The sequence below is a fragment of the Strongylocentrotus purpuratus genome, unplaced genomic scaffold (assembly GCF_000002235.5).
Source record: "Strongylocentrotus purpuratus isolate Spur 01 unplaced genomic scaffold, Spur_5.0 spur5_scaffold_5, whole genome shotgun sequence".
In the NCBI taxonomy this organism is placed as follows: domain Eukaryota; kingdom Metazoa; phylum Echinodermata; class Echinoidea; order Camarodonta; family Strongylocentrotidae; genus Strongylocentrotus; species Strongylocentrotus purpuratus.
Window position 1 is genome coordinate 16774536 of NW_022145611.1, and position 22973 is coordinate 16797508.

Below are 22973 nucleotides of genomic sequence, written 5' to 3' on the forward strand. Positions count from 1 at the left end.
GAGAAAAGTACATCCACCATTGAGATTACAATATTTTGATTTTATTATGAATAAATATTGTGTTTATTTGTTGATGCCGATACGTGCAGATAAACACACAAGTAAAAGATTAACCCTAAAAAGGCCGGGCTATTTGAGGTCTTAGTATGGCCGGGGGGGGCCATTATGGCCCCCCCCCTAAGATCTCGGCCGCGAAGCGGCCGATTGCCGCGAAAATTTGCACGCATGTCAAGTGAAGTGTATAGAATAATATGACAATTTCAATTTTTGAAAAATTCACTCATTTGCATATTTATGGTAATTTATGCAAATAAAGTCATAAAAATCACATTTTTACCCATAAATCATATATTATTCACACTTAAACATTCCTTTTCACTACATATATTCATTAGACCATTCTGAATGATAATACGACAAAAAAATTCGGAAGAGCCAGCTTATTCCTTATGTTATCCCTTGTTTTGATAATTTCTTATGTATTTCATTGTTTTTTTAACTTATGTATTTTATTGTTTTTGTTGTTTTATTTCATTTCTTACTACAATTCAACTATTTTGACTCCCAAAACAACCACCTAAACTTTAAACAAGACCCAATAACCCATGTTTGATCTGTTTTTAGGAAAAATGACTTTTCCATATGTTTTGTACACAAGTCACGAAAATGAGCGATTTTCGGGCTGACATGCAAAGACAAAAGGTCACGTGACCTTGTAACCGTAGGTCCGATTTTCAAAAAAAACATTTTGAAAGTTGCGCAAGACACGAAAGAAAAAAGTCAGCGAGCGGCGGGGCGCCATCCATATGCGTTCCCGAGCAATCGGAAAAATCGTGGAGGGGGGGGGGGCCATAATGGCCCCCCCCCCCCGGCCTTATTAGGGTTAAAGCAAAATATAAATAATTGAACTGAAAATATAGCAAACTAAGTTGATTTGATTGATTTCATGAGATAAATACAGGAATTAATTATATGTGACCTTGATTCGACTATTATACTTTGGTATTGATTAGTCAATAAATTAAGCACCACGCTTGATGCATACTGTGATGTACATATATGCAATTTGAATATGTGCTTCCCCTTTGAGATTTAATAGAGATTTGTGCCCCTCCCCCCAAAAAAATAGTCTTGTAAGCATTTGAGAATGTAATGCACTGATATTTAAAAAATATTTACCCCCCACCCCAAGAACCCCCCACCCCAAGAACCCCCCACAAATTATTGTATATGTAGGTTAGATAACAATTATAACAATTCAATACATAAATATATATCTTTTTTCTTCAACATACCAGCATCCTAATGAATCATGGCGTTTCTTTCATAGAAATGTAGAACTAGTACCAGAGAATTGGCTTTATGACCTTTACCTGTGAAACCTCGCATTCCATGCCAGACTTATTACAAACAATCCACCCACAGAAACTGTACTGTATACAAGTCAGAAATGAATTTCAAAAGTAAGCAAAGAACCAGAAGAAAAAAATTCAGTCCCATCTCGTACACTGAAGTGACTATTGTTAATAAATTTTATGCACTTTTTATAATGGCAGATACCCTGTACAAGTAAAACTGGGTTAATCACATACCAGTGATGGACCCCTTTGAAAATCAGCTATGCTGAAAGGGCCATCCACCCTATGAGAGGAAATAAATAAATAAAATTCAGTTGTTGCATACACGTATCTAAGCTGCTTGAGTGTATGTGATTCAACATGGGGCAAAAAGCAATACTAAATGAGTGTAATATATGAATGTACTTCAGATGTGCCAAGGAGGCCATGAGAGTGCCTCTCATGGTGAAAGTATGACTCAGTGAAAAAAAAAGTACATTCCAGCAGAGGGGGCATTAGCTCTGGAAAGCCTCAGAAGCGGGCCTTTGTAAAACACAGAAAAATGGCATTCTACATGTAAGCCTCAATTTAATGCAAGAAAATCTAAAAGAGCTCCAGTGAACAAAAAACTAATACTTTGACTAGTATACAGTACATGTATGACATATTTGTGTGTTGGGGTTGTTGCTATGTGTACATTTGCATGGGAAATTAGTACAATATTTTATCTGCTGTTCAGATTTGTCTCAAGGACATGAAAGTTTAAAACAATTATATAATCCAGGGTGTATGACATGTACACCATTATTATTTTCTTTCTATAGTCCTAGGGCCTATTGCTTGCACTATTGATGCAAACTCTCAGGTACACTGTATACATGTTTATGTATGAGTAGGGAGGTGGGAGAAACCTTAAAAAGAGTGATACTATACAGATACATGTACAGTATATGGGGAAAACAGTGAGATAAGGCAGGGAGATGGAGGGTGAGATGGAGAGAGAGAGAGAGACAGACAGACACAGTGACAGAGAGAGTGAGAGATTGAAAGATACTAGTGAGAGCATGAGCACACATGTATGTAAGCGGAGATTGTTTGTGTTCTTGAATGTCGGCTGTCTCTATGAATGTTTGACCATTAGATCACAATATATTGCTTCCACTTCTCGGCGGCAAGGTGGCATCTCGTTCATAGTGCACTCGCTCCCTTCTACCTCCCGCTATGGATGTATATAATGAATTTTTATTAGCCTCAATATATGCAAGAGACAGGATCATGAGTCATGTTCTGTTTCACTATAAATTCACTATGACTACGCATCTATTCCATTGCCTGATCAAGTCTGATGAATGCGCACTGATCAATGATTTCATTTTTTTGCCAAGTTGTACTTTCATCTGCAATTCATGAACTGTTGTTTATCGGAAAGGGTTACATAGTAGGAAATAGGGTGAGATGGGATTTATGGAATTGGAACTTGAGATCTAATTCCTGAAAGAAATCTGGGATGAAAATTAGAGCAGTGTCACAAAGAAAAGAAAAGAAAAAAGAAGGTTATATAACTATAATTATACTTGGTATTCATAAGGCACCCCCGAGGTATGAAATTGGGTTAATCACATGATAATCTATATGCTATGCTGTATGATGTGCCTCGTTCATTAATTAAATACGGTAATTGCCATTAGGGGGTTAACTTAATTGTGATAAAATGGATGCTACGCTTAAGAGCATCGCAAACAACAGGAACACAGAGCTTTAGTGGTACCCAGAGTTTGTAACATTGCCAATGTTAAGTGTGTCACTGTTGAGATGTTAATTATAGAGTAAAGTGCATAGTGAAAAACACAATCAAGGAATGTTAAAACATTTAATACAGGTGGTAATGAACGCTCTGGAGCAAACAAATATGTGAAATTGCACTGCCCTCCAAAATGTATATTCACTGCAGGGGCTTTTAAAAAGTACACAGGAGCTCTGACGTTTCTTTTTGTACCCTTAGAAAATTGGTTACCGATAGAAAATAATCCGGTATTTAAATTATAAATGTAAAAAACTGGTCGAGTTACCAGTGAGATTAGTAAATTGGATCAATAAATTGCTACTTTACATGTATTCTATTTAGGTAACTTGTCATGTGTGTAAATTAAAACTATAATTTGCTTTCCAAATACTATTAAACCCATGAAAGATAATTCATATATTTGTCTTTTTGCTTGTTCGTTTTGTTTTGTGTTTTCTATAATATCTTTGTTTTCAACTTTTAATATTTGTCATTTTCTTTTTAAAATTGTTCTTGTAGCTAAGCTTCCAGTGAAGAAAGTAAAGGACCTAAGGCTGCACAAAGAAGACTTTGAAACGTTAAAGATTATTGGAAGGGGAGCCTTTGGAGAGGTGAGAATATTCTAATATTTTCTTTCATATATGTGTCTGATAGTATGTTAATCATGCCATTTGGTCTAAAGTTTAAAATTAGGTTGCTCCTATTAAAGCAATATTACCCCTACATCCCCCTAAATGGAAACGAGAAGAGAGGAAAAACCAAGATGATTTAACACATTTTATTATTTGAGATATGACTTGTTACTAATTGGTTATTCACGATTTGGAGAAAATGTCTTCATGTTGTTGAAAATGCTAATTTAATTATAGCCGAGGATGATGGTCATATACTGGAATCACTACATGAAAAACCAAAGTCTTTCTCTGAAATGATTTGTTTTGTTTTGTTTTGTTTAGATCGTTCTTTAGACTATCACTTTTATGAAATAACTTTTGAAGAGGCTGAAACAAATTAATGAATGCGTTTATCTCCATCTACCAGGTTGCTGTAGTAAAGTTGAAGAACAGTGATGACGTGTTTGCCATGAAGCTCCTCAACAAGTGGGAGATGCTCAAGAGAGCCGAGGTAAGGACGGATTACCCCTAGCGCCCGGATCATATATGGTGATCATATAGCCAGGGGGTAATAGGGTTACATTATTCATAGGCATATCCAGTAGATTGGATACTGTGTGGACAAGCTAGCAAGTGTCATTATCACAAGATGCATGTAAGTAAGAGTCGGATAGCTCAGAGGAAAGGGAAAAGAGGAAGGAGGGGAGGGGCAAGAGATTGGATGTGAGTGAATAGGGGTTAAAGGATGACAGTCGAATCCGTCGTTAAAGGCCACACAAAGGGAACAGAGAGAGTGGCCACTATAGACAGGTCACCACGCAAGAAAGGTTCTACAACACGTATTTCTTTCTCAAGGGAGATGAAATACCTGACCACCATAGACAGGTCACCCTTATGAAGAGGTGAATATCAAGACAGGTTGGGCTGTATCTAATTAGATTGTGAGAAGAGAGAGAGAGGCTGAGAAATGGAAATACTTTGGATCTGAAATGTGTGAATGTGTGAAAATCTAGAGTGAGACAGGTAAGACTATGGGGACGTGGGAGGAAGGGCAAAAGATGGGGGTAAATAAAGAGAGAGAGAGAGAGAGAGGGAGATTGGGGGCAGGGTGAGGCAGAGAGGAAGAGGGAGATAAAGAGAGAGAGAGTGAGAGAGAGAGAGAGACAGAGAGAGACAGAGAGAGAAAGAGAGAGGGAGAGAGAGATGGGGGGGGGGAGAGATTAGATGTTCAAATGTAGAGACATACATAGAGATTAATGTTACACACACATTAATGTTACACACACAGACAGACAGACTGACACAAAAAGAAAAGGAAAGGGAAAATAAAAGGGTGTGGGTTATTACGTAGAGAGCCCTGAAGGTAACGTGAAGCCTAATTGCTTGCCCAGAACATGAATTATTCAATGTAGCCTTCTGCTTGAATCAGGTGCAGAACTGTTGAGACCATGAATTAAACAAGACATGATGATGACGATGATGCAACGTTATGTGTGGTTAAAAAGGAATATAGATGCAAGCCCAGTTGCTTATGTGTATGCCTTACATTGTAGATATAGGAAATGTATTTTGAATATTGGGAGTGTAGAGTACTAAATTTAATGTGGATAGATAAATTTAAAGATGTTTGAGCTAATTGCACAAATGTATTGAACAACCGTTTTAGTAATAGAAATACATTTCTTCAAGTTTTCGGTATGGAGTTCAACTTCTTAGATATCTGTGTGTATTTTATTTACCTACCATCGATCCTAGTAAGATGATTTGTGTGTGTGTGTGTGGGGGGGGGGGTAAAACCCCACATCAATAATACTAAAGTATAGTGAAGCAAGCTGTAAAGATTACTAGAAAGAGACCAAATAATATGTGAGAGCTCACAGCAACAAAAACACAGCAAGAAAGCATCCTGGCTAGGGAATTGTTTGTTTGGAGGTCCCTGGCGATAAACTTTTTGATAGTTTTGATGAGGATGGCTGGCTGCATGCACGGTTTCATCAGTTAATGTAGGATGTAGGTGTGATGAAGGAACCGGGAAAGACATCTTAGAATGATGCGTGACATTTCTTGATCAGTCCCAAGGCTGTCTGCAAAAGTGATCTCATTCTGAAAGCCTCAAATAGATTGCTCCTCATAGAGCTCAGGCCCTTAAAGGTGAAATGTAATTCAGGAAGTGTTAGATATTTGCTTTAGTGGTTTACCCATTTTGTTATTGAATAAAGTTTGTCACAAATAATCTATTTGATTCAAACGTGAAGTGTGTGCGTGACCTAGTGAATATCCAGTTAATGAGTTATTTGGTCATTAGGGTATTATGATATTATTTTATGTACAACAAAATCTTGCAAAAATGAACATGCAAGCTAAAATTAGTGGGAATTATTGGTTTGAAATAAATTCAAGAAATAGAAATAAAATCAATATGCCTTTCCTTGTATTTGCCGGGTATTGTATTTAGTACTACAAACAGATATGATCCTGGGTAGATGGATAGATTGGATATGGAATTGGTAGATGCCGACAGAAGCACAGTCAATAGAGATACATCATAGGACCTCGTAAATTATGTTTGATCAATGGGTGTTTTGGGTAACTAGTTTTAATTCATTGATATTTGGGTAAAAAGTAAAATACCTTTTATTGATGACTATTTGGGGTAACTGATAAACTAGTAAAATTTATGAATATTCTTTTGGTATATATATATATGTTATTGACATGTATTTTTTTGTATTTATATATTGTTTTCTGAAACAGACGGCATGCTTTGTTGAGGAGAGAGATGTACTTGTACATGGAGACAGCAGGTGGATCACCAATCTTCACTATGCCTTCCAAGATGATGATTTCTTGGTAAGAATGTTGTCTAAGATCATTCTAAACATTGTCTTAATCTTCAGAAATAAATAAATAAGGATATGAAACTCTGAATAGTCTTCATATAAATCATGATCATTATAAATGTAGCAATCCTTTAGATGTTGATATTACATCTTGGGAAGAGGATGGGGGTGGTATGGCTTAGTGGAGGGATATTTTAGAAATTAGTTAACTTGTGTTCGAGCCCACGTCAGTATGCCTGTGCCCTTTAGTTAAGGCAATTATCCGATATCAACAAGTCATTAGCATTGGATGAGGTATAAAGCCATAGGTCTATTAGAGCTTAGTTTAAGGCTTTTCCGTGCTTTCCTATCATCATGGTGAAATCAAACCATACTGATGTAGCATCATCCATAATTTCCTCAGAGAGAGAGAGAGAGAGAGAGAGAGAGACAATTTCATATGATATCTACTCTCTCGTTTCCTTTCAGTACTTGGTCATGGATTACTACAGCGGCGGCGACCTTCTGACCCTCATCAGCAAGTTCGATGACCGGTTACCCGAGGACATGGCCCGCTTCTACGTGGCCGAGATGGTGCTCGCCATCGACTCGGTGCACATGCTTCGCTATGTCCACCGGGACATCAAACCGGACAACGTGCTCCTGGACAAGCACGGTCACATACGACTGGCAGACTTTGGCTCCTGCCTCAGGATGCTTCCAGATAATACGGTAAGTTGGAACAGGGCTATTGTTTTGTATTAAGCTCTAGCCAGATTCAGCCTCTCGGGGTGTACGTGGAGCATTTGACAGACTGGGTAGTGTTGTTGTATGGAAGGGATGCAAGGTTTTAAGATTACAAGCTGCTGATCATGATCTTGTCCTAGACAATCTCCATGAATTTTTTCAAGAATTTCTTCAAGATCATGCAGATTATAACTAATTTCTAAATGGTAATTCAATTTTTGCTCTGGTAACATTTTTTTGTTGTTTTTGTTTTTGTTTGAGGGGGGGGGGGACATAGCGTTAGGGTTAAGGTTTTAAAAATTTGTTACGATGTAGGGTTAGGATTAGTGTTAATATGGTGTTTGGTCATTTAAGTTAGGGAAAGTGGAGAATGTAAGTATTAGAACCCAAATAAATTTTTACCTGATCATTATTATAACTATCCTTAAAATGACATGATCAGTATTTTAATATTAGATAACTTTGCATTGTTTGGTATGGTAACTCTTACTTTTGTAAACGTATTGAAAAATGAAAATGGGATTATATTTTGATTGATTTAAGATCTAATTGTTCTCCCTCTTATTTCTGTCCTATTCAGGTTATGTCAAACGTGGCAGTGGGAACACCAGACTATATATCACCAGAAATCCTGCGGGTAAGTGCTGCTTTTCCTGTATCTTTGTTATAGTAGCTTGTTCAAGGTACTGCTTGAAGGTTATGTATGTTAAAGGGCAATCCAACCCTTGTAATTAGTTCATTGTTATGAAGGCAAACAAAACCAGAGAAACACTGTGGCGAAAGTTTGAAACACATCAGACAAGTAGTAAAAAACGTTATGAATGTTCGAAATATGAAATCACTAAATCTCAAATTGGCAGTTTGGTCAGTGGGTTGTGACATAGTAGTGGATAACTCTCCTGTTTGTTGTGTACTAAAATACAATTAATATAGGTTTATCTCCTACATGTAAGTGCCTACTCCCTTGAGGCACTACTCAGAATACAATTATGGATGGCATATTATCAAAGGTCCTCTCAAGAGAAAAGACCCTCCTGAGAAAAAAGAACAAAATTTAAGTCATCTTGTGTGTTGAAATAAATGGGAAAGTTTTCCGCCGCTACATCACAGAGACGTTACTGTATCAGCCAATTTCAAGAGCCATTACCTATAGTAATTACAACTTTAAAAAATTCACAACTTTCACAATTTTTGTATGAATTCATTCACACTTTGACCAGTCTACTTCTCTGATTTTCCTGCATTCCTGTAGAGTGGTTTGCTATCATGGTTGGATTTCCCTTTAAGATAATTCTATCCTTTGCTCTGAAAAGATAGATGGTAATGATATCATGGTATTCATGTGGTGTCTAAAGTATGTGATAGTAATGTGTGACATTGGTGAACTTTCTTCAATTCTTTTTTATTGTAATTATTTCAATGAGATGACTTTCAATTTTTAATTTTTTATTTGTAATCTAATTATTCTGAATATATAGACAATTTTTTATGGCTACACCAAGGCTAATACCAAAGGTTATAGAACGTTATACAATCAGATTAATATTATGAATATGACAAAAAGATTAAAGCTCAAGGAAATGGTTTATTCTTTTGCATATATACTTTTTGTGGTAAATCAATTATGATCTGGTAAAAAAGACAGGAGAATGTATGCAAACTACTTCCAGAGATGTTGTAGAAAGCTCAACATGTTGAGATTTGCTCATTGTTTGAGGATAACTCTGTAATTCATGCATGGAATTTTAATGCTTTTTGGAACACTTGCAACACCTGTGAAATCCACTCATTATCTTTACCTTCATATGTTAAACAGGAAATACCTCTGATTTATTTAAAGCAGACATTCCTAGAGCATGTATAAAATACAAGAATAGCTCTCTGAAATTTGATGTTATCATAAACACCTGTGGAAATCAATATTATTTCCTGTATAAGGCCTCATACAGCATGTTGGCAAGAGTTTTTGCCAGAAATGATTTTTGAGCAGTCCGGATTAAACTATATTAGGCAATTTGTTTGACTCGTTGATGATAGATAATTGGATTACTAAAAAGATTTCTTTGAAGAAAGTACATGTATCATGATTTTGAGCACTCTCTTTTCTACTAATGACATAAGACCAAAATCTTGTGAAAGGAAGTGTGCTTAATTATTCATGATCTTTAGCATTCTATTGTAATGTACATGTTCATGAAGTAGATATCTATATTTGAATTTTCATTGGGGACATTGAATTGATTGAATTGATAGAAAAATAAATTTGGGATTAATTTGAAGATTGTTCCTTTCTGACATGTAGTGGTATTTGGACATTATTTAGCACTGCATGTCAAAAATTAACTGATCATCCATACACTGATGTTGAACTTTCAAGTTGAACTATGAAGTATCTCCGGGAGGATGTGTTATCGTAAACACTAAGTTCATGCGTGGTGCGATTAGCCTAGAAATAAACAGTCCTTTCTGTACAGTCAAATTAGTGAGTTGCGTATGGTTAAAATGTAAACTTGATCAGTACCAGTTATAATACAAATATGCATCATGTTACTAGTGTGTGTATGGTTGTAAACTCAAGAGCAAGGATATCTTGTATCTCAAAACTTGTTGAATCTCTCTCCCTTTTGGTATATTTTGAATTTGTCATAAACTACAGAAATATTCGGTTTCCAGGAAGGATATTTTAGGAAGCAGAAGCAAAACAACTTCGACTTTATTTCATAGTAATTTTATTTATTTATTTTGACACACAATAGGTATTTGTATTTTTGATGTTTTTATAGTGTAATCTAGTTACGGACATAAATTTTCAACAACAGCAAATCATTTGTTGTTGCTCATACATTGATGTAGTCTTCTAGGGATCTATTGTAGTTATGTTTTATGGGGAAATTGTAGTTACAGTAACAATGATAGATCTCTTTCTTTTTTAAGTCAGGGGGGGGAGTGTTCAAGTTAAGATTTATTTGTAAATGTCTTCCAATTACTTTTAAGCTTCATACACATATGAAATATCAAAGAGAACTTTTAGATTCCCAATAAAAAAAACTGATCCAATGTAACTTTTCATATAAATTATTGAAAACCAAATCAGACAATATAGTCGGGCTTAAAACTGTAATTGTTCTCATTCACTTTGAGCAGTAATTGGCAACATCTTTAGTTCTTTACCTTTAATTTCCTTCCCACTTTTGACCATGCTTCAAATCATGTACGGTAGGCCTTCATAACTTCCTACTTTAGCGGTCTTGGATTTCAAATACAATGTTCATGTAACCGATGCCACCTTAGATGTAAATCCAATGGAAGAATGGTAGTGAGAAAGCACTTCAACACAAGATCTGTAGCACAATAGTAAGGTTGAAGTAAGAAAGTGGTGAAGGAGAAAGTTGAGTTCTGGGATAGCTCAATAATTTGTGAGCCTTTTGCATTCTTTTTATGTTAGTGTGGAAGAGTATCGTAGAAGAAAAAAAGGTCTCCTGAAAAGAATGGCTCTTGATATGCCCTCATATTCAAAGTATGACAACTAAAAAGTTATGAACCATACTCTCATGCTACATGTTTGTGTAGTGCATTGCATTGACTTTTTTTTAATAGTAAGATTGGGCCAATTTCTTATCAATTTGATAACAGTATACACATGCTACAGGATCATCGTCTTCCCAATCACTTCCACGTAGTTTATTTCACAATGCATGACTAAAACTCAACTTCATCTTTCGACCTGGTTCATAGAGTAAGCTGATCCAGACAATGGCTCCTTGTCTTTCTCGTCTCCATCTCTGGTGTTCATTTATGAAGTGGAGAGTATTATGCCTACATCATGTTATATACTGTAAATTAGATGAATAGGCCTCTGTCCTGGTGATGGGCAAACTCTGGTCCATTGTTGGTCACTCTGTTCTGGCCAGCCTTGGGTTAAGGAGGGAGGGTGGCAGAGAGGGGAGTTTTTGTTTGTAAATTTGTATTACAATGGGTTTGTGTTGATCAGACTTGCCAGGGCACAATGCAATGTAGTGGATAATGTGTTTACCTTCTCTGAATTGTCTGGACTATGATTGGTTTTATGATAGCATGATGAAGAGAAGCTGTATGGCTAGTACCTTTTATTGTTCAGTTCAAGTTATAGTGATTATATTTGTATTCTTCTTGATATGGTATTGTGTAACGAGCCCAATTTACTAGTATGATTTTAGGAAGTATGATTGAAATTCAGGAGGTTTTTTAAAAATTTCTTTGAAGGAAAACACTGCATTGATGTAATTCTAGATGAGATACCAACCTAGTACACAAAAAATAAAATGACCAGGGACCCCCCCCCCCCCCCCCCCCCCCCCACAGTGCCTTATCAAAAGTAGCACTGAATGAAGTGAATTTTCATTTGAATAAAGAATTCATCATAAGAGGGGAGGAATCATATGATGAATTTTTAAAGGGCAGACCCCCCTTATATGTTGAAGTCAAGAGATGTTTTTCTAGGATAGGGGCTAGGGGATACCTGAAGACCTTTTGAACAATTGTTTTGTTTTTTCGTTGTAATGAATGACCTCCTCCTTTGTGTACCTTATTTTTGTTTCGGTTGGATACAAAATAAGACTAAATCCTCTTTCCGAAAAATCCAAATACTAACTGAAAGAAGTGAGTGCTGAAACTTATGTAACATGTCTGTGTTAAGCCAGGATGTACAGTCATATTAGCATTGGAAAGGAAAGAAAGCGAACCTGACATAGAACATCTGACCCCTTTCTTAATCTCGGTATCCTGTATATTATGTAATTCAGGCCAGCCAGGCTTAGGAATGTGGGGCAATGACACAAATGTGTCATGGAGGATCATGAACTTGTCAAAATTATATTGATGGAATGATGCCTAGGCTTTTCATATGTAGGCACACATTGTGCAGAAGAGTCACCTTCAAAATTGGTTTTGGTGATCTTGTACTATTTGTATGGCAATACAGATGGAAATCAAACAAATAAACAAACAAAACAAATTCCACATTTATTAAAGCTGTTTATTTAATTGTCATTGTACATACATAACAGTTTATTTTGATAAGTAAATTGTATTTTGTTATTGAGCTCTTTGGTATCCGCTCATTGTCCCAAAACAAACAAAAACAAAACAAAACAAAAACAAACCAATTTCTGTTTGAGAATGAATAATACTGTATGGTATGTAATTTCAGATATCTTCCTCTCTTGAATTTCATTCAATTCAATTCAGGTGAGGTTTATTTTCGTATAGGGTTTGGGAAACGACAATCTATAAATTGATTGACTATAATTTGTTTAATAAAAGCATACATGTATATGTGAAGTTTACCGAGGAGGCAACAATCACGGAATAAAAATTAAGAAAGAGAACATAACCTATATCTTTCACAAAGCCTTCCTCACGTACGTGATCCAGTCACGAGCAGGTTCAGTGCTATTTCTGTCCCAGCATGCACAGGGACATGTCATCGCAGACAAAGAAAGGCATCTTGACTATCTCACAAGGGCTCATTTCGTTTTCCAATAAAGAAAACAGTCTTGATTTAAAGGGTAGTCCACTCCCAAATAGTCAATTGTTCCATCATTGAGCTATGATTTCTAGAATACAATAGCAGATTTAGAAACTTTGAATCAATTTTGAAGATAGGTAAATAAGTAAATGAGTAAATTTTGCCTCTCATTCCATATTCAATCAAGACTTATTTCAACAAAGAACTCGGTCTTTATTTAAAGGGTAGTCCACCCCCAAATAGTCAATTGTTCCACCGTTAAGCTATGATTTCTAGAATTCAAAAGCAGATTCAGAAGCCTTGAATCAATTTGGAATATAGGTAAATCAAAATTTAATAACAAGATATTTGCTCTTGCTGAAATACAAGTAAGAATCTGTATTGTCAAATACAAGCATATACTGATATGTACTTAATTTGAAAAGGATTGGTTTTCATTTGTCATTGGAGATTTTGCATGAAGTTAGCATTCTTCATATAAAAGCAGTTATAAACCTTTTTAAACCTTAGTAAAAGATGAAATTGTTCTAAATCTATTTTTTAGGGAACTTTCATTTGTGTTTTTTTCTGTTCTGATAATTCCAGGTGCTTTATTATGTTGTCAATTTTTTTAAAGACTGTAGTGACTTTTATTTTTGAAATAAATTTGTGCAGATTGTTGATGTGTTTTGTTTTAATAATCCATTCAGATCTATTTATATCTGGTCCAGATATAGACACTTGGATTATCATATGATGGACTATCCCTTTAATAAAGGGAAGTATTCATAGTGTAACATATCATGAAGTGAAAAACATTGTATCAACTGTATACATGTACTTTCATGGTGATGATCAAGGTTTCTGAATCATGCTGTCGGGTTTGGCCGTACTTGTAGGAGGTAGCCTGTAACGAAAGCTGTGTTTATTTATATTTGTCAATGTCATGAAAAAAGTCACCTTTGTGTTTTGATGAACCAGTGTGTCATTGAAAGCTGGATGCTTTTTCTCTTGCATCAGTCTCTTTCTCACACACTTCAGCCTCTTCATTTTGCTCTCTTCCTTTTTTCTAATACTTCTTCATTGATGTGATTTTCTGATGTAGACCATATTTGAGGGATAAATTGATGACTAACAGGAGTAGCTTACCATACATGATGTACGTGCAGAAAATGGAAGGGGCTTGCTTGTGTGGTTATTAACATGCATGTTCATGTGTTTGATCTTGCATTTTATATTGTGTAGCAAACTTTCTTTTCTGTCTTGACAATTCCTGCTTTTACATAATGGTGGCACGTACCATTACAAATGTGACCTATACATTATCCTGCATTCGAATAAGGGCAATTATGTAAATGAATATTAGAGTAAGACTGATGACAGTCCAGAAAGAGTGGGGCAAGTTCTTTTTAGAAGTCAGGTGTATAGTCAGGCCAGTGGGAAATTATATGCTTTTAAAACCTTGAAGCTTGTAGATATTGATTAGAAAATAGATTGATATTGGTCTTTCAATTGTCATTATCCCCCATTCCCCCCCCCCCCTCCAACTGAGAAAATTAAAACTCCATGAATAAAATACATATGAGTGGAGAATAATTAGCTTTTGGAAGGTCCCAAGTAGCTCTGAGATCATTTTAAAAGAGAGCCCTGGCACAGTGTATAATCAATTAAATATGTACATATTGCTGTCGGGAATTGTTTGTTTGTTTTAAGTGTGAAATAAAAAAATCCTACGAAGTAGGAGTAATTTTTGTACTAAAGATTTTAGACCAGTGTACATGTAGTCATCAGCGATGAGTCTATGCAGGTCTGCATATCACGTTGTTCAAGTCTGATGTCTGTCTTTGGTATGCCGTATGATTATCATCGCCTCTTTATCCCTACCTTGTTGACTGCCGGTGTAATCGGAAGACCTGACAATGAGCTCTCTTGTAGACAGATGCTGTCCACGTGTGTAATCTGCTTTAATTCTGCCATGAGAGATTTCTCGTCAGACAACCAACAGCTCTGAGTAGTCCCTTGATATTTCACACAAATCCCCCGCCCCCCCCCCTGCTTTAGACGAGCAAAACTTACCATATAGTTAATATGAAACTTGATAGCTATATTAAAGATCATACTTTTGTTTTCTTGTATGAAATTGTGTAGTGAAATTTAAGTTTGAGCATCGTTGTGACTTGTGAAGAAAAAAATATTTTTAAAATGATCATGGTCTGTTGCCCATGTGAGCATCACATTGAACAAGATTCTAATAATGGGGAGGGTGTATGATGAGCATGCACTGATGTGCCTAGCCAGTTTTCATATTTGCACCCAAGTAAAGCATTAAAATATAGAAGATATAAGCTGACTATGCCCGAACCAGTTTATTTATAGTTTTTATCCATTGTTCCTCTGCACAACTTTTTCTCATCTCAAGTGTGCCCCCCTTTCCCTAACTGCTATTTCCTTCAAGAACATTTCTGTAATAAACACATGTGTGTAGATTTTCTCTTGTGTGAATGCCCTACTCACTTCTAATTAGACAACGAATGGCTCTGAGAAGACCCTTAATCTTTGACATAAATCTGATTGAAAAGGGGTCAGTTGACTCATCAAATTGGTTTCTGTTAATGGGGGAAACTAATTATGCTCCTTGTTTCTTTATATTAAAGGGAAAAGTTGGTCATATGGGGCAATACATGTACATGTATATCATGGCATAATTTCAAATAGTACAATAATTTTTTAAAGAAAAAGTGTCATGTAATATGGTAAGCATGCAATTTGTGAGAGTTTAAACTGGAGTGGATTACAATGACTTGAAATTCTAGGTGTTTAAATGTCTAAATTATTTTGGTGTGCACTAGAGATTGCAATTTTCATGGTGGCTAATTTGTGTTCTGCATGTACAGTATGTACATGTATTACATTTAATATGAACAGGGAGGTGTTTTAATTCACATACCCTGATATGAAAGAGGAAGGTGTATGAATTAATGATTACAAAGGGATGGGAACTATTTCATTGTAAGGAAATTATTTGGATGAAAATAAACAGAGTACCACACACATAGGCCTATATGGATTTACAGGTACCTACAGTAGATATAATTGTGGTTACAATAACAAAACCAACAAAAACCTGAATGAAATGCTGACATCGATGAATAGATTGAAACAAATACTATGAATTCATGAGACAAAGGAAATTGGTAAGTCGTCGCTATGGCAATACTTATTGTTTTCAAATTACCACCATTACGATTGTGTTAATGACATCAGTGGAGAGATCTGGGCGAGGGTCATCTTCATTTCCTTTACACTGTCAAAGGATACCAGTAGACAATGGGGAGCCGCATGGCAAACAAACGTACACCGAGCTGTTTCTGTGACAGTACACTGTACACTGATTGATGATACTGTGCATTGGTTTAAGGATGGGGCAGGGAGGAGATGATGGGAGGGGAGAGGTGAGAGGAGATGAAGAGAGAGAAAGGGTAAGGAGGAGGTGTGGGAATATATGAGGACAGTCGTGTCTTGCAGTTGCATCTGTGACAGTATGCTGTGCACTGATTGATGATGCTCAAGGATGGGGCAGAGAAGAAATGGTGCAGTGGGGTAGGAGGAGAAGGAGGAAGGGCAGATGGGAAGAGGAGTGCGTGATGACAGTTATGTGTGAAAATTATTTTGATTATGTGCATTGGTTTAAGGATGGGTGTGTGCGCGCTTCTTTTTTTTTGGGGGGGGGGGAGATGGGAGGGGAAGGGAATATGTGAGTGTGTCTTTTTTCAATTTCAGGCAGCACATTAATGACTAGAATCTTAGGTTACATGTATGTGGCATATGGGTTGGGGGGAGGTGGGGGGCATTTGATGAGGCACTTCTGATAAAGATGAAGTAGATGAGGAAAGGGATCTGTTTGTAAACATGCAGTCATACTGGGAGCATTTCTATTTATGACAGCATTCTGTTTACTGATTAATCAGGCTATCGATGTCAGGAGGCGTCCTTATGGTTTGGCAGTAGTGATGGCAGATTCATGGGATGATTATGCTGATGACATTATGAGACAGATATTTGTAAGGCGGGCACTCATTAAATTGGATTGATTACAGAAAGCTCAACCAAAGTATGAAGTCTTCCATAACTACATAACTCATATGAATACTTTTTTAGTGTGGTATTGTAAGAGTGAGATCCCCCCCTCAATTATTTTAATTTCTTGGTTTATTATTTTCTTTCAAACCAAAGTCCTCTGTGAGTTTGCCATGGCAGTGCTCTTTTTAAGCTTTCCAGAAGTAAAACAGTTGTCTGTTTTATTTTCTATTTTTCTCAGTGGTTTGGCCATCAACAACAACATCAATATTCAATAACAACAAACACTGTATACATGTTTAAAAGTTACGTGTATCATGTTTCTTTTGTATTTACCTCTATATCCTTGTAATACTGTACACACTATTCTTCAACATGGAGCTTTAGCAAACTGTTCTCAAGGTTCTGTCTAGTATTGCCGAGGACTACCTGTATATATGACCGGGTCATTTCCTCTAACCTCCAAACAAATACCCAGTAGCTTCAAGCAATGTGTGACTGGTAACTAATAATAGTAAGGTTCACATTGAAGTCACATTACAGTCTGTTAACTTCAAGTTTACTTTTTAGGTCATGGTTTGAAACGTCAAAGTTATCTTGTACGCAGGGACTGTGCGGACGCACTTGTGGTTATGAAACTTCATGTAACTCGCAGTTACAAACCATGACAGATCTTTATATTAGCGCGATTACTACAAGGGGGGGGGCGGAGGATCCTCACTTAAAGTTATGTGCCATGCAGACACAATAATCCCGGAGTTACAAATCGCGTCTTCATTAGGTTAAGATTCGACCTCGAAACTTGAAACTCGACCTTGAGAAATAAGCTCGAGATATTTTGCTCAGCGTTAGCGCATAATGCGAGCCTTCGGTCTAGTGAAGACGCACAGGACAAATAGCTGGATATTTTGCCAAATAGTGGGATATTTTGCAAACTATCCAAAGATATCTTGGGATGACAATCCCGACCAAATATTTTTCTAATTGCTACTTCGGTCAGATGAAGAGGCAAATTAGCTGGATAGTTTGCGATCGGGATAGTTCAAATAGCTGGATATTTGGCAATCTTGAGATAGTGAAGACAGGCCTAATGTATATAATCTCAAGGTTTCATAAACTTGAGGTTAAAGATAAACTTGAGCACTGGTAATTGTGAAAGAAAAGGTGTGGAATGGATCAGAAAAGTTGATCATATAGCATGTAAGTAATGGTGTGTAATGCAAGGTTCTAGAGTCATCAAAATCATCATAAATTTGGCAGAGTCTTGGTAAAGTAACAATCACTTACACAGATAGATGTATATGGGACAACACACATGGTCTCGGGGCTAGTACTACCCTGATTTCCTTATCTTTCTATGCTCATTACTCAGCCAGTATACATTTTCTTCCAAAATTGTTTGGCACATGACATTTATTTGTAATCTTGAACATTCAGTGTAAGTTTCGTTAGATTCTGTGAGAATTCATTTTCTTTTTTTACCAGAACTCAAGTTTATCTTTAAACTGCAATGGCACCATGTGAACGTAGCTAATGTAAAAAGGATGAGCTACTGTACCTCCCGGTGGAAGCAATAGCGATAGCAGTAATCACGGCCTGTAGCCTGTCTACATAGGGGTACAGGGGAATCCTGTAAATTGCCATAATTGGTACTCTGTTTCTGACCATCCTGTTTTTATAGGCTGCATGCTGTGCAAATTGTACTGCCCATGTCATGCTCTCTGGGGATAAAAGATGTTTTAATCTAGAAGCACCATCTCTGTTTGAATTGGTAAATGTGTTTGTCTATCTGAAGAAAAGTGTCTATAAATGATCATATTTGGGAGCTATTCTACTCAGTATCAAGTTGGAATGCATGATGTATATTTTTGGTTGATGTACAAGTAATTGCATTTCACATTCCCCCCCCCCTTTTTTTCCTCCATTATTTATTTTTTCCATTTTTGAGGAGATATTATGCACTACATGGCTATTAATTATTTTTTTCGGGGGGGGGGGGGGGGGTGGGAAAGAGGAAAAAAAGAAAATCCTAAATTCCCATACTTTTTTAAAGATGTAGTTTTTTGGAAATATTCTTGTATCGCTTTGTAAATCTTGTTTTGTAAAGATTTCATTAATTTGATACTTCTAAATGAAAAATCTTTATTTGTATTTCAGTCAGTGTTGTCACTTTGTATGGTTGTAGATTTTCATTATATAAATGAATCCCATTATGACAATCTGATCTAGCCTCAACACAAACCTCCTCCTTGTACGTCTTCTCCATCAAAGCCTCACGAAGGCCTTTAAGAAACAAAAGCCTGCCAAAATTTGATGCAGGAATGTGAGTGCTACCATTAGGAGCCGGTGCATGTGCAGCTCATCTTCTTGTTATCTTCCAGTCCCATCTCCAATGTCTTCATCATCATCATCATCATCATCATCATTCTCATCCTTGTGTCTGTCCAGCTGTCTCCTCAGCCAGCCCTGGTATCGTTTTACCTTACCATCCCATTCTTCATCTACATCTAGCTTCTTGTTCAGACTTGGTGGTATTTGTACTACCTCACCCTTGCAAAAACAACACATGGGACTGTAGAGAGAGTAAAGTACGTATGTCTAGCTCTGGAAAGGTTAGAGAGGCAATATATATAGTTTTAAAAAGAGGTCTGTGAAAAGGAGATTTGATGTACCCTCCCCTCCTCTTACATTATTTCATACTCTCGAAATTCAAAATACAGGCCCCACCCCAATAGTGGAGAAAAAAAAAAAAAAAAAAAACTGACAATAATGTGCTACATGACTGTAATATTTGCATTTGAACACCAAAGATATTTTGATTAAAACAACCATACCGCATCTGATCTGAAGTAAAATATTATACAGTATCATAAATGAGAGAAATGAAGCAAGGAGGGGGGGGGGGGTAGGGAGGGAGGATGATGATATCAGATGGTAGATAAGAAAGATACTGAACAGTCTGGTAGCTAGACTGCTTCTCATCTTCTTCAATTGGTATCTGTCTCTCTCATCATTCCGAGATTGAGTTGAGTGCGTGACTCACCCGTAGACAGAATGTTTTATTGACCCATCCCCAACAAAACTCTGATACCCCGGCTCCAAGGCTGAATCTTCACTATTTATTGATTACCCTCATTCTGCAGAAAATGGGAGTGCATTGGCAATGGGCTCAGAGAAGAATGAATGAATGAATGGGTGAATGACTAGATTAATGAGTTTGCTTTGCCATTTTTGTTGAGCAAATTTAGAAACTACGAGTCAACAAGCAGATACAAAATGAAGCTAGCCTTGAGTTACTAATTCAATTTTGAAATCTAATTTGAAATGCATTAACCCTTAAGCTCTTTTGAGGTCTTTATTTTGAAGTATAATGCTGTGCGCATCATAAATGAACATTCTGATACATGCAAACAACATGGTGATGTATTAGTGTGGAAATGAATTGACAGCACGTGATACTGTAGACAGACTGCAGGATAGAAAACATGTTGATATGGAGACATGAATTTTAGAGTAATCTAATTTATGCAAAGAAGGGGAGAACAGCATGCTGAAAATTTGCTAATTTATCTCCGTCATTCAGGGATGGCAGTTCTGCAGTCCCTTGTGTGTATTACATGTACATGTATTGGGATGTAGACAGCATTATATCTAAAGGTTGCATGTTACTTTTATTTATTGAAATTGCAGAACTGTTTCGGTATGGTACTCCTGATTTATGATGAGACGTTTCAGTGAAATTAGTTTGCTTCATCTATAGTAGGCTATGCTATAAATAATGTTTGTAGAAGGGATCTATAAATAGATTTATAAGCACATTGTTGGACATAAATCTTCACTGTGGTATTAACAGTAAAGATGTACAATTAGGATTTTAAAGGTATTATTCTACTTGTACGTTCAGACTGAGCTCTCTGTCTGTCTGTTTCTCTGTTTTGCTCTCTCACTCACTCACTGATGGTCTTTTAATGATTTTTAATAAAAATTGTTACAGTAACAATTTTCTTTTACTTATTTAGATTTTCAATATCCTTTATAGTATTTATTTCTTATTTATTTGAGCAGTTATTGGGGGGGGGGGGTGTCATGAGGTGTTATGAAATATCAAGATTATACACATGAGTTTGTAGAAGATTTTTTTTGTCATTGCATTGTATAAATTTTACTGCTTTACATTATATGGTCCTTTAGCATAGCCTACATGTATTGTGCATACAGCTTCTTTTACATTTTATTTTACATTTTATTTTACATTTTATTTTACATTTTATTTTATTTTGTATCATTCTGTTAACAAGAACTAGAACAAAATTATTGTCTCTTCCAGTATTTAGCTCAGATATAAATGCTATAGAAAAGTCACCTTTTCATGTATTGATGCTGTAGGTTTTGCTTCTTCTGTCTAATAGAAGAAAATGATAATGTAACCTTTGAAGAGCCTGTATTAAACACAGCTGTGCACATCTCTGTCACATGTAGATGGGTTGGCTGGCAGAGACATTACATGTTGCTTATAAGTATCACAATAAAGGTTTTGTTCCATATGTATTACCTCTTCCAGGGCCATGTAACATGAAAATCAATGTTCAGCAATTGTACACACAAAAAAAGATATTATATATATCCACTCCTGCCTCAGTCAATTGTATATGGAATTATGGTTCATTTCTGTTACATAAAATTGATATGAAGTTACTATTGTTTATAAAAGCTCTTGTTTGAATGAGTTACGATTAATTGTGGAGAAACTCTTTATGTTACAGGGCCCAGAAGAGTTGTACATTTTATCCTATCAAATTTAAAGATCCATCCATAATCCTTTCAAACATTCTTCTGAGCAGACTCTGAAAGTTAATCCTCATGTCTCTCTATGTTTTGTATCTTCAACTCTGCAGGCGATGGAGGATGGTAAAGGAAGATACGGTCCAGAATGTGACTGGTGGTCATTAGGAGTATGTATGTACGAGATGCTGTTTGGTGAGACGCCCTTCTATGCAGAATCACTGGTAGAGACGTATGGCAAGATCATGAACCATAAGGTAAGTTAGGCGTTTGCCGCGCAGACCTGTGATATTTTGTTTGTGGTAAATTGATCCCTTTTGATTTGTTCTGTTTTGTGAAATGCTTTTTCCAGTGTGGATGTTCGATGTGAAAAAGCAAATTTGGTATCAGAATTGATCATACACAGATTGAATATTGAACGTAATCATTATTGTGCTGTTCAAACAGAGGATTTGATATATTACAAATTAAGTGCTATGCAAATGCTGAAATTGAAACATCTGATTGATATTAATCAACATCTTGCAATATACTTTTGATGGCTAGGTGTACTGTGCACACCTTTTCACCCAGTAGTTTGTATTACTTGTATGTTTATAGTGTTTATAGTCTACAAATTTATCCTAAAATCCAACGATACATCACAAGTGTCATATTTCATTTAAATTTCTTAAATTTCTTACAGATGCTAAATTTGATATTATAATAGGACTAGACAATAGAAATTGAATATTTGCATCTTCTTAATTAATTCCTTTTATCACCCATTCTTCTCTTTCAGAATCAATTTGATTTCCCGCCTGAAACGGAAGAAGAAGTCGCTATTTCAGAGGATGCCAAGGATTTAATATTAAGCCTCATCTGTTCAGCGGAAGCACGACTAGGGCGCAACGGGCTACAAGACTTCAAAGACCACCCCTTCTTCAATGGCATTGACTGGCAAAATATCAGGAACAGTGAGTTTACATTTTGTCTTAAGCTTTGTTGGGTTTGTCAAGGAAAACACAGACATCGTGTGTTACAATCTGCATCAATTGGTATTGCTCTTGGTAATCATGTAAATGCTCTCAAAATGAGACCTTGTCCCACACTTTGCTCTCTGTTTGTCTTCAAAAATATCAACAAAAAAAAAAAAAAGTAGTAATGATAATGAGGTCTCCATTTCCAAAGAACAAAGAGGAGAACTACTAGTATGTACCAGTGTATGATACAGACATATATTACAGCTGCTTTATACATTGAAATCTGCTGGTACTTTGTAGGCAATATTGATAGAAATTCACTCTTTTTTTTGTTTGTCATATTGATTTGTATTGAAAGTGTATTGCA

The 22973-nt window shown here is 36.2% G+C and overlaps 1 protein-coding gene across 3 annotated transcripts in view; it reads left to right on the forward strand.

Moving 5' to 3' along the window:
- Positions 1 to 22973, forward strand: part of LOC576491 (serine/threonine-protein kinase MRCK alpha) — a 77513-nt gene that overhangs the window by 18005 nt on the left and 36535 nt on the right. For all 3 annotated transcript variants that reach the window (XM_030998609.1, XM_030998610.1, XM_030998611.1), the window contains exons 3-9: positions 3640 to 3731; positions 4162 to 4245; positions 6489 to 6584; positions 7043 to 7285; positions 7881 to 7937; positions 21758 to 21901; positions 22426 to 22600. In XM_030998609.1, coding sequence (XP_030854469.1) covers positions 3640 to 3731; positions 4162 to 4245; positions 6489 to 6584; positions 7043 to 7285; positions 7881 to 7937; positions 21758 to 21901; positions 22426 to 22600 — 891 coding nt within the window. The remainder of the gene's footprint in view (positions 1 to 3639; positions 3732 to 4161; positions 4246 to 6488; positions 6585 to 7042; positions 7286 to 7880; positions 7938 to 21757; positions 21902 to 22425; positions 22601 to 22973) is intronic.